Raw genomic sequence first — 14,547 nt, 5'->3', positions numbered from 1 at the left:
AAATTGCCTCCTTAATCACTCCATGATCCTTGATATTGTGTATCTCTCGCCCATGTGGCCGTCACCCACTGTATACTTCCAGTCACGTAAAAATTCAAGCAAATAAGTATCTATAGAAAATAACAATGATTAGAAGTGGCAACATATGAGCATTAAAGAGCAACAAAAGGTAGGAAAATGTTAAAAGACCAAATTATTTTACAATGTTTTACACTCGGTTATTTTCCCTATGCAAATTTTTTATCCTCCGATGGTACATCTCCTAAAAACGGACCCTATACCACAAATATTATCTGGTTTTGTTTTGCACCCCTAGCTCACGAAAGGGGTGAGGTATCTTCCTTCCCAGATATTTTCTTCAAACTTTGTCCAATCGCTTTTCTTACTCATTTACTACTCAAAATCTAAGCCTAGATAAATATCAGTTTTGAGTATGAAAGAGTAGGATTAAAATATGTATTCCAAAAGGTTGTACAAAGAGTTAACAGAAGTGTTTGTCATATAACCGGTGTTAAAGCACATAATAGTAGTAAAAAAATTACATAGTAATAAAAAATATATTCCTACCTGGGAAGCTGCAGATAGTGGTCTCAATGCTTCATGGTCAAGGTCGGGCCTTGGCTCTTTCAAAAGTTTAATGAATACCCTTTTTGGAAGTCGATAATTTGCTAAAAACTCTGTCTGACCAAAGGGTCTGGTCTCTCGTGATAAATACACTCATTTCCAACTGGTTCAACAATGTTTATTCCTCGATTAATTTCCTCAGCTCTTCGCATCGCGAGCAGAGTGACAAACTCCGCCATTTTTGTTATCAATATTTCGCGTCGTTTACGTCTTTACGAGACCTCCAGAGCACTCGTAACTTTACGAGTGAAAGTCACTCGTAAAGTTACGAGCCTATTGTCTCTGCACACCATTTTCGCGAAAAAAATCGTAAGTTCTTTGGCCACGCCCACTTCCTCGTAAATTTACGAGGATTGTAAAGTTACGAGAGTGAAAAAACGTCTCTGCACCGGGCCCTTAAGCTGTACCACACGATCTTCGCTCCGATAAACGAAGGTATGCTCTATCCAAATGCATACAGATGGAAATTAAATTTAAAAAAAAAATTAGATACGCAGACAGAATAATATAGGCACGCTGCTTAAATTGTTTATAATATTTGATAAAAAGTACACTGGTTGTTTGCGAAAACATCTGCCACCTTTAATTACTATAAATATTATTTATTAAACAGATATTAAAAACATTATTATTTATTTTAATTTTCTATTCAGAACTGTTTTATATACAACTTACTTATCTCTTAATCATAGTTTCGTACCTTTGGAAAAATTATAAATATTGTAAATTTGTGCAGAAATTATCTCCAAATGGCTATGGACAGAATATTTTACCCGACGAGGAATTGTACACTAACTCATATACAAATGACGACGTTAAACCGAATCAAAATTTGTAAAATATTGTAAATATTTTAAGTCAATAAAGAAATTAAGAAATGTTTTAAAAAATAAGATATCTTCTATTTTCTACCTTTTATTTTCCACCTTTTATTTCTATAAATATTTCAATATTGATATTTATATATATTATTTTTATTTTAATATTAAATCGCACAATTTTTACAGGACTTAAGCTAGTCAATGGTATACAACATTACAAAAATTTCTAACCGCGGATTACCCTAGGGTGCGGCGCGGAGATAAAAGTTACCGCGGGTGGGTCTGAGCGGAGCGCGGCAGCTATATTCAAGATGCCTAAAGCCCAACATATTTGCCCCACCGCGGTTGGGTCTGAGCGGAGCGCGGTGGGCTCCCCTGAAAGTTTTTATTATCTTTGATTATGTCAATGTGTTTATCTCCCTGATAAGAAAATTCTACTTCCAAAAATCTATAAATGTAAACTTTAATCGTGTCCATTGTTTAAATCACAATTGAACCGTCATATTACTATAAACCATATAAACGTAGAAACCGAACGTTTACGCGTCATAGTGGAAGAGACCATAGAACTTGAAAGATAAAGTGAAACACGCGAACTAGTTTAAACAGTCTCTCAGTTCGAAACTAAATCTAGAATAATTGACATCGTGAATCAGTACCATTAGAACTTTTTGTAATGTTGTATACCATTGACTAGCTTAAGTCCTGTAAAAATTGTGCGATTTAATATTAAAATAAAAATAATATATATAAATATCAATATTGAAATATTTATAGAAATAAAAGGTGGAAAATAAAAGGTAGAAAATAGAAGATATCTTATTTTTTAAAACATTTCTTAATTTCTTTATTGACTTAAAATATTTACAATATTTTACAAATTTTGATTCGGTTTAACGTCGTCATTTGTATATGAGTTAGTGTACAATTCCTCGTCGGGTAAAATATTCTGTCCATAGCCATTTGGAGATAATTTCTGCACAAATTTACAATATTTATAATTTTTCCAAAGGTACGAAACTATGATTAAGAGATAAGTAAGTTGTATATAAAACAGTTCTGAATAGAAAATTAAAATAAATAATAATGTTTTTAATATCTGTTTAATAAATAATATTTATAGTAATTAAAGGTGGCAGATGTTTTCGCAAACAACCAGTGTACTTTTTATCAAATATTATAAACAATTTAAGCAGCGTGCCTATATTATTCTGTCTGCGTATCTAATTTTTTTTTAAATTTAATTTCCATCTGTATGCATTTGGATAGAGCATACCTTCGTTTATCGGAGCGAAGATCGTGTGGTACAGCTTAAATTTGCTTTAATTACCCTGAAATGATAAGATTACGATTATTCGTTCTACAGCTGAACAGAAAATGACATAGCGAACGAATTTTCCAGATTTCTTTTGAACCTCCATCCGTAAATGCTACAAGAAAAACCTCGTCCTTCACCATAAGAAAGAAAAATGGGGAATAGGATTTAGTTTTGGTTATTGTTTTGTTTATACTGTAATAGCAACAATACTAAGATGACTTTTCGATAAAGGATTAGTTTTGCAGAACTTTTTATATTATCGCGTTTTGATCCTTATTACCGTATGGATTTCAACACAATTGAAGAATATAAAACACAATGCAAATAATTTAATTCTTTTAACTGATAAAACTGATTTGAAAACCTTGATGTAATTTTATTTATAAGCTGTGGGTTTTTATGCTATATAATTTCAAATGCAGGTATTGTTTAAAGTACAAATGCATAATTTAATGTATCAGGTTTTGTATTTTTGTGTTTATTGATAATATAAATACCGATAAGATTATGCAACTAAATATTACATTTATGTATTGGTGAGCTTTAAAGGTACTTGGATCTTTTTAACTAAGAACCCTATGTAAATAATGTAACCATATTAATAGTTAATTAATAAATTATAAAAATAATAACGCTTTCTATGCTTTAAGAAATATGTTTACTTTCTTCATATATTAAGCTATTTCAAATACCTCAATGGGTTCAAGTACATACCATAAATATAATATAGCAATTAAAATTTTAATAACACATGATACTTTTAGTATTTTGTTTATTATTTTCCATTGCCGCCGTTAGATGTCACCAAAGCATCTATTTAAATAAATTTATCCCTTGAGGTTTGCTTTTAAGCATCATTGTAATTAAGAAAGAAATATAATAACATAATGCAACTATTTTTTTTACCTGAGTGTAATACCTTGATATATTGTTTAACTTCTTTAATTTTTAAAAATGAAATTGCTTGACTTAAATAAAGCGTGAAAATTATTAGTTTCAAATGATATTTACAAATCTTATCCACTCTAAAGTCCATTTTTCAGGTATTAGTAAGTATTTCATACAAACTAACTTCTAAGTTTGGAAAAAAATATGGATTTAGTACGTAAATAAAATCCTTTTAAAGTACTTTGAAGGTCTCTTTATACGTTTTGAACTTGAATAAAATTAAAAATAATAATCTAAGATACCCTTTAAAGTTAAATTCCTTTAGAGTTTATCAGTAAAACCACTTACTTTAAGTATTTTTTAATCCGTTCGGTCTAATAGTAGATTACGCACCTATAATCCATGATGTTTTCATTTAAATTCAAATTATAACGAATTGAAAGTTTGAAGAAAATATTAATTTAGTTTGTAAATGAAATCCTTTTATAGTACTCTGAAGGGCTCTTAGTACATTAATTTATTTTGGAAGTTCAAAACGTATTAAGTTACGTTTAAAAGAACCTTTTGTAAAAATTCCAATATGTAAATATAGGTATAAGGATTGAAAAAATACTTAAAGAAACTCGGCGTAAATTAGAATGGAAATCGGCTCCGGTAACGGTTTGGCAAATTTTAATTCTAATCTCAGGTTACTGTTTTTTACAAGATGCAAGTGATTAGCGTTGTTATTAAGCTCCGAGGTATCCAAAATCAAAAAGCAGGCTTTAATTTTCTATTTTTGTTTGAAAATAACCAAAACTATGCAGTTTTTTTTTAAAAGAATCTCACAAATTATACTAACTTTTAACAAAATATCCCAAATTATAATAACTTTTAACCAGGGATAAAAATGAAACTATTCAAAATATCTACAAAACTCAATTTTCGTAAATAGACAATAGTTTTAAAATTAAGTTGGCTTATGGCAAAAATTAGAATAATTTAGGAAATTCTGTTAAAAATTAGTAATTTTAATATTTTAATATTTTTATATTTTTTATTTTATTTAATTTTATTTTATATTTTATTTCATATCATATTTTATTTTATATTTTATATAACAGGTCTTAAGCCAATCAATGACATACAATATTATCCCTTTACTTCTCTGCTCCCTTCCAACTATCTTGCAATATTTTCAATCCAATTGTATTTGGTTTTATATCTTTAACTTTATTTCTCAGTACAATTTCCCTTTGACAAGCTTCTTCTAACTTCAATTCCCACTTTTTTAAATGCTTTTCCATTTCGTCCAAATGCTCTTTTATTTCTTGCATATCTAACCACGTCCTATTATACTCTTCCACTATTTCACTAACTTCCTCGAATGAATGGAAATCCATATGACTATAAGTAACAGAACACAATAAATATAAAACGTCCAGCAATGTTAAAAGTTAAGTCACCAGAAAGACCCTTTCCTCTTGTTGTTTCTATTTCAGTGGAAACGAAACTTGGACTTCAAGACGCCCGCGTCTTTTACGTTTATATGGATTATTCATGACGGTTCAATTTTGATTTTATAAATGGACACGTATAGTAGGGAGCTGGATCGAGAGTGTGGGGGATAAAAAAAAATAATCTAGGTGAAAAAATTATTCTAAATAAATACCGATACAATATAGGAACGAAACTTAATTATTAATTTAATTAAACTCATTTATGAATTTTATAAATTAACTTGAAATATCGTAAAGCCAATAAAAATAATATAAATTTCCTACAATTCACCCATTTTAGGGATAAAAATTAAACGATTCCAAATACGTACAAAACTCAATTTTTATAAATAGACAATAGTTTTGAAATTAAGTTGGCTTATGGTAAAAATTAGAATAATTTAGGAAATTCTGTTAAAAATTAGTACAATAGGGGAAAATTGGTTAAAAGTTGGTATAATTTGGAGACTTGTTAATGTTAAAAATATAGAATTAATTAGGATATTCTTTTAAAATTGAAGAGATAGAAAGGCAATTACGAACGAGATGATTATTTAAAAAAAATTAGATTTTTCAATGAACTGCAAAACGCTTCTATAGATGGCAGCCTTGTCTCAAAAATTTATTTTCCGTAAAAGGTGTTATACATTCGATAAGCAGTGACGAGTATTCCCGTCAATCAGAGTAATATTTTATCAGTATATCTCAAGTTTTTCTCAGTTTTCATCAACATACCAAGAAACAAGATCCCCAATGCGGAAAACTACGTGAAAACGCGCCGGTGTCGAAAAACGTGCTCATTCGCGGAAAAACTACGCGGAAAACGCCCTTATACGGAAATATATGCGGTAAAGTCACTCGTATGCGGGAAAGTTCCCGGAAAAACCCCCACTACTCAATGCCACACGCGTCTTATATAACAGTTTATCTCTTTAAAGTATTGAATCACTCGACATAATATAATGCAGTTTAAAAATATTTCCATTCTACGTCACTTTAACAACGAATATTCCATGACGTCAAAACACTCCATGATTTAAATTCAAATTAACCGGGTTCAAATGCCAAGCATATTTAAGTACCACTTACACGCTAATGATATTAAAATGAAGTTTAATAATATTTCCATTCTACGTCATTTTAACAATGAATATTCCATGACGTCAAAACACTCTTAAATTTAAATTAACCGCGCCCCCCGGGAAATCCGCGCACGCGCGCCGCCCACGTCAAAACACTCTTAAATTCAAATTAACCGCCTAGGTTATCAATTTTTACATCATTTCAACTTATTCCGTACGATAAAACTTGATAAGATATACGTTCAAGTGTCTTTCGAGATAAGCGGAGATAAATGAACAAGTTGGCCTGAACATAGTATGTTGATATACGAAAAAACAAATCGTCGCGAGAAATATCATAAATACATTAACTTTTCGACGATTTTACCCTCATTTCACCCCTTAAATCCCGGAACCCGATCCCGAACCCAAACCCGAACCCGGGACTGATGGGTCGACCTCACTTTCCTTCTACTGAAAATGTATCCTGCTGTTGGAAATGGTGGAAAAGTATTAAAATGGATGGAAAACTTTCAGATAGGGTCTAATCTGTTCTACCAGATAAAAGATTTTTTCAAAGAAATTTTTAGTAAAACCAGCAGCTATGCTTTGTATCTCAAATTCAAGAGCTCATTATAGTTTCACAAAAAATCTAAAAGAATGGTTGAAGCTCTCTAAGAAATTGATGTGAATATTCTTTGCATATAAAGATTTTTTACGTTATTAATATGATATCTATTTACTTAGAATGGTAACGAGCTTTCACTGGTAGAAAAAAAATGGCCCTTGATATTTTCATGAACCATATGTATGCGTGTGGAATCCATGTAGCAAAAGTTAAAAATTGTAATTCAAAAGTTGAATGCATTTATGATGAAGTTAAGGAACAAGAAGAAGTTTTGTGCTACGTTGGTGGATCTATTTTGAACAAACTTTTAAAACCAAAAAGCAGTGTGGATTGTAAAAAAATTGGGAATACTTTAAGAGAACTAATACCTCAAAAAATAAGATCGTGGACAGATGCCCAAAATAGAAAAGCCTTGAAGTACCCAACAAGTGATGGGCACAAACTATTAGGCATAATGTCAAAAAATATAAACAAATATCATAACGAAAAAATTTTTAGGGAGAAAAAAAAGGGCCATTACTGCAATACTGACTGATAGTGAACTGAAGATGTTGTGTAAAGAAATTTGTGAAAAGTCCGATGTCCGAGATGAAAGTTGAGAAGCTGTGTTGAGTTTGATTATCTCAACATTTATAAACACTAGTGGCAAATTCCACACAAACAAATTAATAAACATTTACAAAGCAAAAGACAGAAGGAAACAACTTGATACAAAATTCAGAAGTAAAGCCAAAACGAAAGAAAAGATAATAGCGGAAGCTGAAGAATGTCGTAAATTAAAATATGTGATACCTCTAGCTTAGTCGTTTGTTTTCCTGATTTTCAGGATATGATTTGTGAGTTCCCCCGAGTCCTGAAGAAATGAACTTTTGAATTCCTGAGCCCTGGAAGAATTGACTCGTGAGTTCAGTCTACAATAATCAGTTTAATAAAGTTCCCTAAAATAGAAGGTTAAGGCTCAACAAGAAAAAGTGTATGGGGAACTTATAGTGTTAGTTAGTACACAGGTTAATCTAGATGTAGAAGAGTAAACTGTACTAAAAGTTACTAAATTTCACTATGATGCAATGAATTAACAGTTCCTATTTTAGAATAAAATTTTATTCAAGTTTTAACATGAATAATCATTAAATGTGTATAGTATTGGCTCCTTGACGTTTTAAAAAGATTCTTCCTTCATCTAGCGATGCAATTTTTTGGTTATTAAATGCGTAAGAGATAGCTTTGGGTTGATGACCAGCTTCACAGGCTTGACGATATTTACTAAACAGCTGTTCAAGTGGGTCTTGGTTCACATGAACAGTTAGTACAAACTGAGCTCCTTTTTGAATAAGAAACTCAATGATCTCCGGCAACGCCTTCGCTGTTAATACAATGAAATATGTTAAAGAATGCTTTCTCTAAAATTCGGGGAGCTCAGTCAAAAACGTAAATTCCTTATAGGAAAAATAACACTTTTGTAAAATTTATAGTATAATAAGTCGAAAATTTAAGAAATATAGGATATTAGAGCAAATTTGGGCAAACTGCTAAGAAAAATGTGATGATGTGCAGGCAAATGACGTGTTCTACAGATATTGAGAAAATAAAGGCGCCCGATATAAGACAAAATGAGAGTGGTCAGCATACGAATAGGATAATTATGTCACGAATTCAGTTAAATAAATATTTAAATTAATTAAAATTTACAGGACATAATAGGACATTTCATGAAATTACAGACAATATAGGAACTTTATGACCACTGGGCTGCCTGGAAATTTAATATCTAAAGAGATTCTTACTTGACTGTCGTAGACCTTGCAAGGTTTCCTGACTCAGTAACATTTTTTTTTATCTTTCCTTCTTCCTGGCTTTGCTTCTACGTAAGCTTCCCATTCATCCAAATACTTGAGAAAAACATCCTTTAGCCACTTATGAAAGAAAACAAACATTATTTTCAAGTCAGAATGAGTAATACATTAAGCTTACAGTTAGTCGCCAATCATCTGTTGAACGAAAAGGTTCCACATTTGGATTAGAAGTAAAAAATCCAGTAAATGGGTGGCCAACATTGAAAATGTCAAACCATCGATTAAAAATTTCAATGAACCGCACAGTTTCAGATCTGAGAGCATTTTCTACAGACTGGCTTAGCACTTGTGTGGCCAGTTTAACATTCATACGATTTTGCAGATTAATGTGACTCGATGTTAATTTGTGTAATTTTTTCAGATTTCCACTCTCATCCATGTCTTTGTTATATAATAACCGTATAGTGTCCCAAACTAGGTATTCGTCATTCAGCTGCATTAAGCGATACTTGCAACCTACCGAACTATTGGTAAGGCAGTTACGAACAGTTTTCAAGAGATGAGGTGCGTCAAAAAGGAAAAATAAATCTCTCTCTTCATTTCCAGAATAGGGATTTTTACACTTAAAGGAAGCTTCTCCAGCATTCATCGCGAAACATTTTCTTTTCGTTGCGGCACCGTCTCCAACTACGCACAAAACTTTAATACCGCATATTTCTAATTTCATAATGGCTTCCCATAGTAGCGAATCTAACTTTTCAGCTGAAAGAGCATGGGTTGCAAAATGAGCAAAATGGTATTTATACCCTGATGTGATACCCCGTATCATGAATTGAAGTACGTGTGTCGCCACTGACTTTTCTTTATAATTTTCCACCTCCAAATCATTCAAATCTTCCTGAACCGAGTTAAGATGTGTATACCCTACTATATCGCCAGTACCTACTCGGTATACCAAGTCTTATTCAATGCTAATTTCATCCAAGAGCAAGCAAAAATATTCTTGATGAGGTTGATCTAGTTTTTGAGTATCATTTTGTATTTTTCGGAGTGAATCTGGGTTGAATCTAGGTCTGGTAAGAATCTTTTCCGGACGTCGATCCAAGGTGTTTTTAGTGGGGAGTGCCATAATGCCAGATTGACAAATAATTCGGTAAAGTGAAGAAGATTTTCCATGCATGTACATGCACCACTTGATTATTAGTGGATGCCATCGTCGCCTATTTTTTGTGTCCTTAGCATGTCCAATTGTGTTTTGAGAAAAAGTGTTCTAAACCCTTTGTTGCCAGCATTGAGAACCATATCTTTGGTATCAGGTTTTTCATTTATTTGGATAACTTTATCTTGGAGAATTTTTAATAAGGATTCGTGGTTATCATCTGACACTGATACTGCTTTATTAGCTATATTTTTTGTTAACCTTTTCTTTCAGTTTTGCACTCTCATACTTGGTTTCTTTTAGACAAGTTACAAAATTGGTTTTACTCATATTTCCAAATCGATGAATACTTTTTTCTCCTTTTCGTCGATTACGATTCAAAGTTGATTGGAAACAAGCTCTTTGCTTTAAGCAAAAGAAGCATCGGGTTCTCTTTTCATCTAATAATAATAATGAGCAAGAATGGCTATGGACTGCACCAGATACCACACTAAAAAAGCCATGTACTTTGCCTCCATCTCTAAAGATTGTTTTAAACTTTTCTTCAGTATTACCACAACACGTTTCCCATTTACTTATTTGTTCAATTAACAACAATAGTTTTTCTTGACTATTAATTAATTTTGGCAATTTTGACAAAATATACCCATTTGTAATTGGTTTCCCTAGCGATTCATATTCAACTTCAAATGTTTCGGTTATGGAAAGACCAAATAACATCCTTTAGCAAATGAAGCTGACCAATTCATTGGCACAGAAAGTCTATCAAACGTGTCCTTCAAACTCAGAACAGTTTCTATTTCCACTGCCAGTTCCTTACGATTTGCAATTACTTGGCTACCAGTTTCCATAGTGGTGTCCATAGTGGATGTTAAAAATTCGCAAGCTGTCTTCGCTTCTTCAAACATCAATGGAAAACTCGAGGGAAAACTAGGCAATAAAACACTTTCTGAAACTTCCATACTAGAATCTAGGATCGGCAGTAAAGATTCACAAGCTGTATTTTCTTTTTGGAAAGGCAAAGTTGTATTTTTTTTCTGAATCTATAGTTGGTGATTTCATTGAGTCCAGCTGGTTTAAACTGCGATTTTGTTCATTGAGGACATATACAGGTTTCACCGATTCTTGTGGGGGATGCCATACTTGTTTCAGTATCGAAACATTTTCCTTTTAAATGGAGTTACAATTATTATCATTTATTTCCATCATCAAGACACTAAATATATTTACCTTTTGATCATTTATTGGATCAGGGAAATTTGCAGTGGGTCCCTTTTCACCAACAAAGTGTTTCGAACAGACATAAGTATCCCTGTTAACGCGTGATGCTGGGAAATATGGCCTATTCAGCTAGTTAATCCATTTTTTACATTTCGGCAAGTCAGACATCGGTTTTGGAAAGGGAAAAAACGTAACACCTTGCATATAATCCTTATGAGAAAATCTCGAGTCACTGTTACATTTGGATTTAACACATCTCTTTATACGAGGCATTTTGATTTTAAATTAAGCCTTTGTACTAATAAAATATCTCATCAAAACCAGGTAAACATTACCGTTTAAAGTAAAATTTTAAATTGTTTTAAAACAAACTAAAATGTATAGAAATAAACTAAACCTTAATTTAAACCGATAAAGCAGATAGCAAGTTTTACAAAAAAATTAAAAATTTTGTCACCGGTAGCGCTAAACTATTTTATGAATCTGATCCACTATTCGCCGAGTTTCGCCGTTAGGAGGTTAATAACAGTCGTTTCGGCCGAAAATGGAATTTTCAATTGGAGCGGTATATCCCTGTGTTTAGTTAATCCAAGCTTAAAGCAAGTGGAGGCTCGACGTGATTTAGCTCTTTTTCCATAGATATCGCTAGTGTCGAAATAAAAAGGCAGTACTTATAGGTACCCCTCGCGTTGTATGGATCGTTAGTAAATCTGTTAACAACATGACTTTTAGTATAATTTTTAAGCAGGAGACAATGGCTCTCGCGACGATAGCACGAGCTTTCTTACCGATAGATAGCGCCTTATAAGGATAGCCTGCAGAAATTACGCGTTTCTGCTAGCTGTCACCTCCGTATTCACTCCCTTTGAAATATTTTATCTAGACCTTTATATACGTTTCCTATATCTATGGAACCACGCGGGATAAATCTCCACCGCGAGCCCGGCCCCTTAGCATCGCAGCCAAGGCTTATTCACAATTTTATAACTTTCAAACTTAACATTAACACTTATCTTTGCAAAATAATTCATCAGAACCTAAAATTGGCTTTTAGAAATAAGAGTTGTTTCTGAAGGTATTTATTTTTCAAATGTGAGATTTAGACGCGTTTTGTGTGGCATTTATCAACCCGAGCGTGGCTGTTCACCCAAGTAAGAGAATATTTTAGATGTAGAAATTTTGAAAAAGAAGATATCGCTACTGCCCTATCGTCGTACGTTAATTTTTCTCTCTCCAGGACAACGCCGTTAAAAAGGGCCCCTATGGTAGACCTTATGATAGGATTATGGTCTTTCTTAATCATTCCAAGTGTAAACGTTTCCCGACGAAACTTAATTTACCGTATGTTTTGCAACTTAGGGGAGAGAATGCCTTTGCAATCGGACAGGGTGACGTGTCCCTACACTAACGCTTTCGTGTCAGAAGCCATCCGTTTCAGAGCGCCTCTGTCGTTGGGTCTTCCGCACGCCGCCAACGTTGACACGCAACTTGGAGGACACAAAATCAAGAAAGGAACTCTGGTGATATTTCACGCCGACGCCGTACAATCTGACAACGCCATCTGGAAGGAAGCCGAGAAATTCATACCAGAGCGGTTCTTGAAGGACGACGGCAAGTACAACAACGACACCAAGCGGGGCATTTTGGCGTTTGGAGAGGGAAAGCGAATTTGTATCGGCGAAAAGTTAGCGAAAAATGACCTGTTTCTGATAGTCGCCAATCTGGTTCAATCTGTTGAGATCCGGTTAGAAGCTGGACAATTAGGGACGGTGGATTTGGAACCGGATTTTGCCAGCACACCCACTGTCCCGAAACCACACAATATCGTGGTTTGTCCTAGAAATTATTTGTGAAAAATATGGAGAAAAGGAAAACATGGAACTGTGTTTGGTAAAAGTGTTCCGAATTGTCAAACAAAATGTTATTACACCGGGATCAAAAAAATTCTACCTATTCCATTATTTTATTTTATTTTATATTTTTACTTTTTAGCAAATGCAATTTGAAACTACTTAAAAACTCTAAATGAACTTGAAGTAAATATTTTATGAGAGTGATTCGGAGTTCCATGCAAATATTTAATTTAATAATGGTTTGGTTTATAATAGAGCCTTGTACGCGAGTTACGCAATCGAACGGATTTTAAACAAAACCTACCAGCAAAAGTAAATAGGGGGAGAAAGTCTGGCACTTGGGTTCAACCGCACGACGTCTTATTTGAGATGTAAAATTTTTGGGCTTCGGAAATGACTTCCCCCTCGCCTCTTTACAGGGACACAAAGGTATCGGTTGTATTCCGCCACGATGAAAAATAGTTCTCTATAAAATCAGAAATACATATATTTCTGATAAAATACGTGAATATTAAACTTTTGCTTTCGATAATTTGGTTAATTTAGTTTCTAAATAAAGTAGATATATGATAGAAACTAAAATGCGACATTTTAAAAATAATAACACGACTTTTGAAAAGAAATAAACAGTAACTAGAATAATACTCACTTAAATCGTGGAGAGCGTGGCGTCATCTAAAAGCAGAGATCGGGACTAATTGGTAAATCTACGATGTTAAGGCCTAACAATTTGCAAGTTTAACCGAAATAATAGCTATAGCTACGACAGCATTTGACAGAGAGACTATTTGAAATCGCGAGGCGCTGACATGGTTGCCAGGGAATAAAATTCAAAATTTTCATCTTGAGCGCGGACCGGAATACCACAAATGCACTACTTCGCGCGTAATACGCTATCCTTATTGGTTAGAAATATCACGTGATCACTAGCTCTTTAAAAAGCATGGTGGAAGGTAAAATCTGATGGCAGTGATAGACTTTCTCCCCCTATTTACTTTTGCTACCAGGAAGCTAAACAGGGTGTTTCAAAAGGTTATGCAAAAACGTGAAGGAGTTGTAAGGGGTGAGTTGAGAAGTATGCCTGTTTTTTTCCATTTTCCTACGATGGGTTACAAGTGTGCCAGAGAGCTTCAAAGTGTGGCCTTCTAGCCCCTGGAAGTAGGCTGCAACAAGCGCCAAACCAAGCAGCAGGGACTTTAAATACTGTTTAAGTTTACCGTTTTTCGCTGGTTACCTCGATTTGTTTACAGTCCTTTTTTACCTATCACATGAACCCAAACCTTAATGTTCGCGTTTCCCTGCTGCTTGGATTTGCGCTTGTTGCAGCCTATTTCCAGGGGCTAGTAGGCCACACTTTGCAGCTCTCTGGCGCTCTATTAACTCATCGTAGGAAAATGGGATAAAAACAGGCATACTTCCCAACTCACCCCCTAAAACTCTTTAAAATTTTGCATAACCTTTGAAACACCCTGTATATGTAGCGAAAATCTTGGCTGTAAAACACACCGGTGTTTATTAGAATCGCCAGTGCCAGCATAGTCATCCTTTGACATTCCTGGCGCAATTATGGTGCAATCCGCTTTCAAATCGAAGTGATTGTAGCGATATACAAGTTTGAGCCAACGTGCAAGTCAAGTAAACTTGAACGGGGCACCTACGATCGTACTATAAAAATACTGTATTTGCAATTACCGTATGTATGT

At 33.6% G+C, this 14,547-nt stretch overlaps 1 protein-coding gene across 1 annotated transcript in view; it reads left to right on the top strand.

The window, feature by feature from the left end:
* Positions 1-14,547, top strand: part of LOC149959855 (cytochrome P450 1A4-like) — a 27,361-nt gene extending 12,814 nt beyond the window's left edge. Inside the window, exon 3 of the mRNA XM_090166567.1 lies at positions 12,351-14,547. Coding sequence (XP_090022693.1) covers positions 12,351-12,844 — 494 coding nt within the window. The 3' untranslated portion in view covers positions 12,845-14,547. The remainder of the gene's footprint in view (positions 1-12,350) is intronic.

This window comes from Leiobunum rupestre, chromosome 2 (assembly GCF_980474605.1).
Source record: "Leiobunum rupestre chromosome 2, qqLeiRupe1.1.hap1, whole genome shotgun sequence".
Taxonomy (NCBI): domain Eukaryota; kingdom Metazoa; phylum Arthropoda; class Arachnida; order Opiliones; family Sclerosomatidae; genus Leiobunum; species Leiobunum rupestre.
Note: the sequence above shows the minus strand (reverse complement) of the source record. Positions and strands in the feature narration are given on the sequence as shown.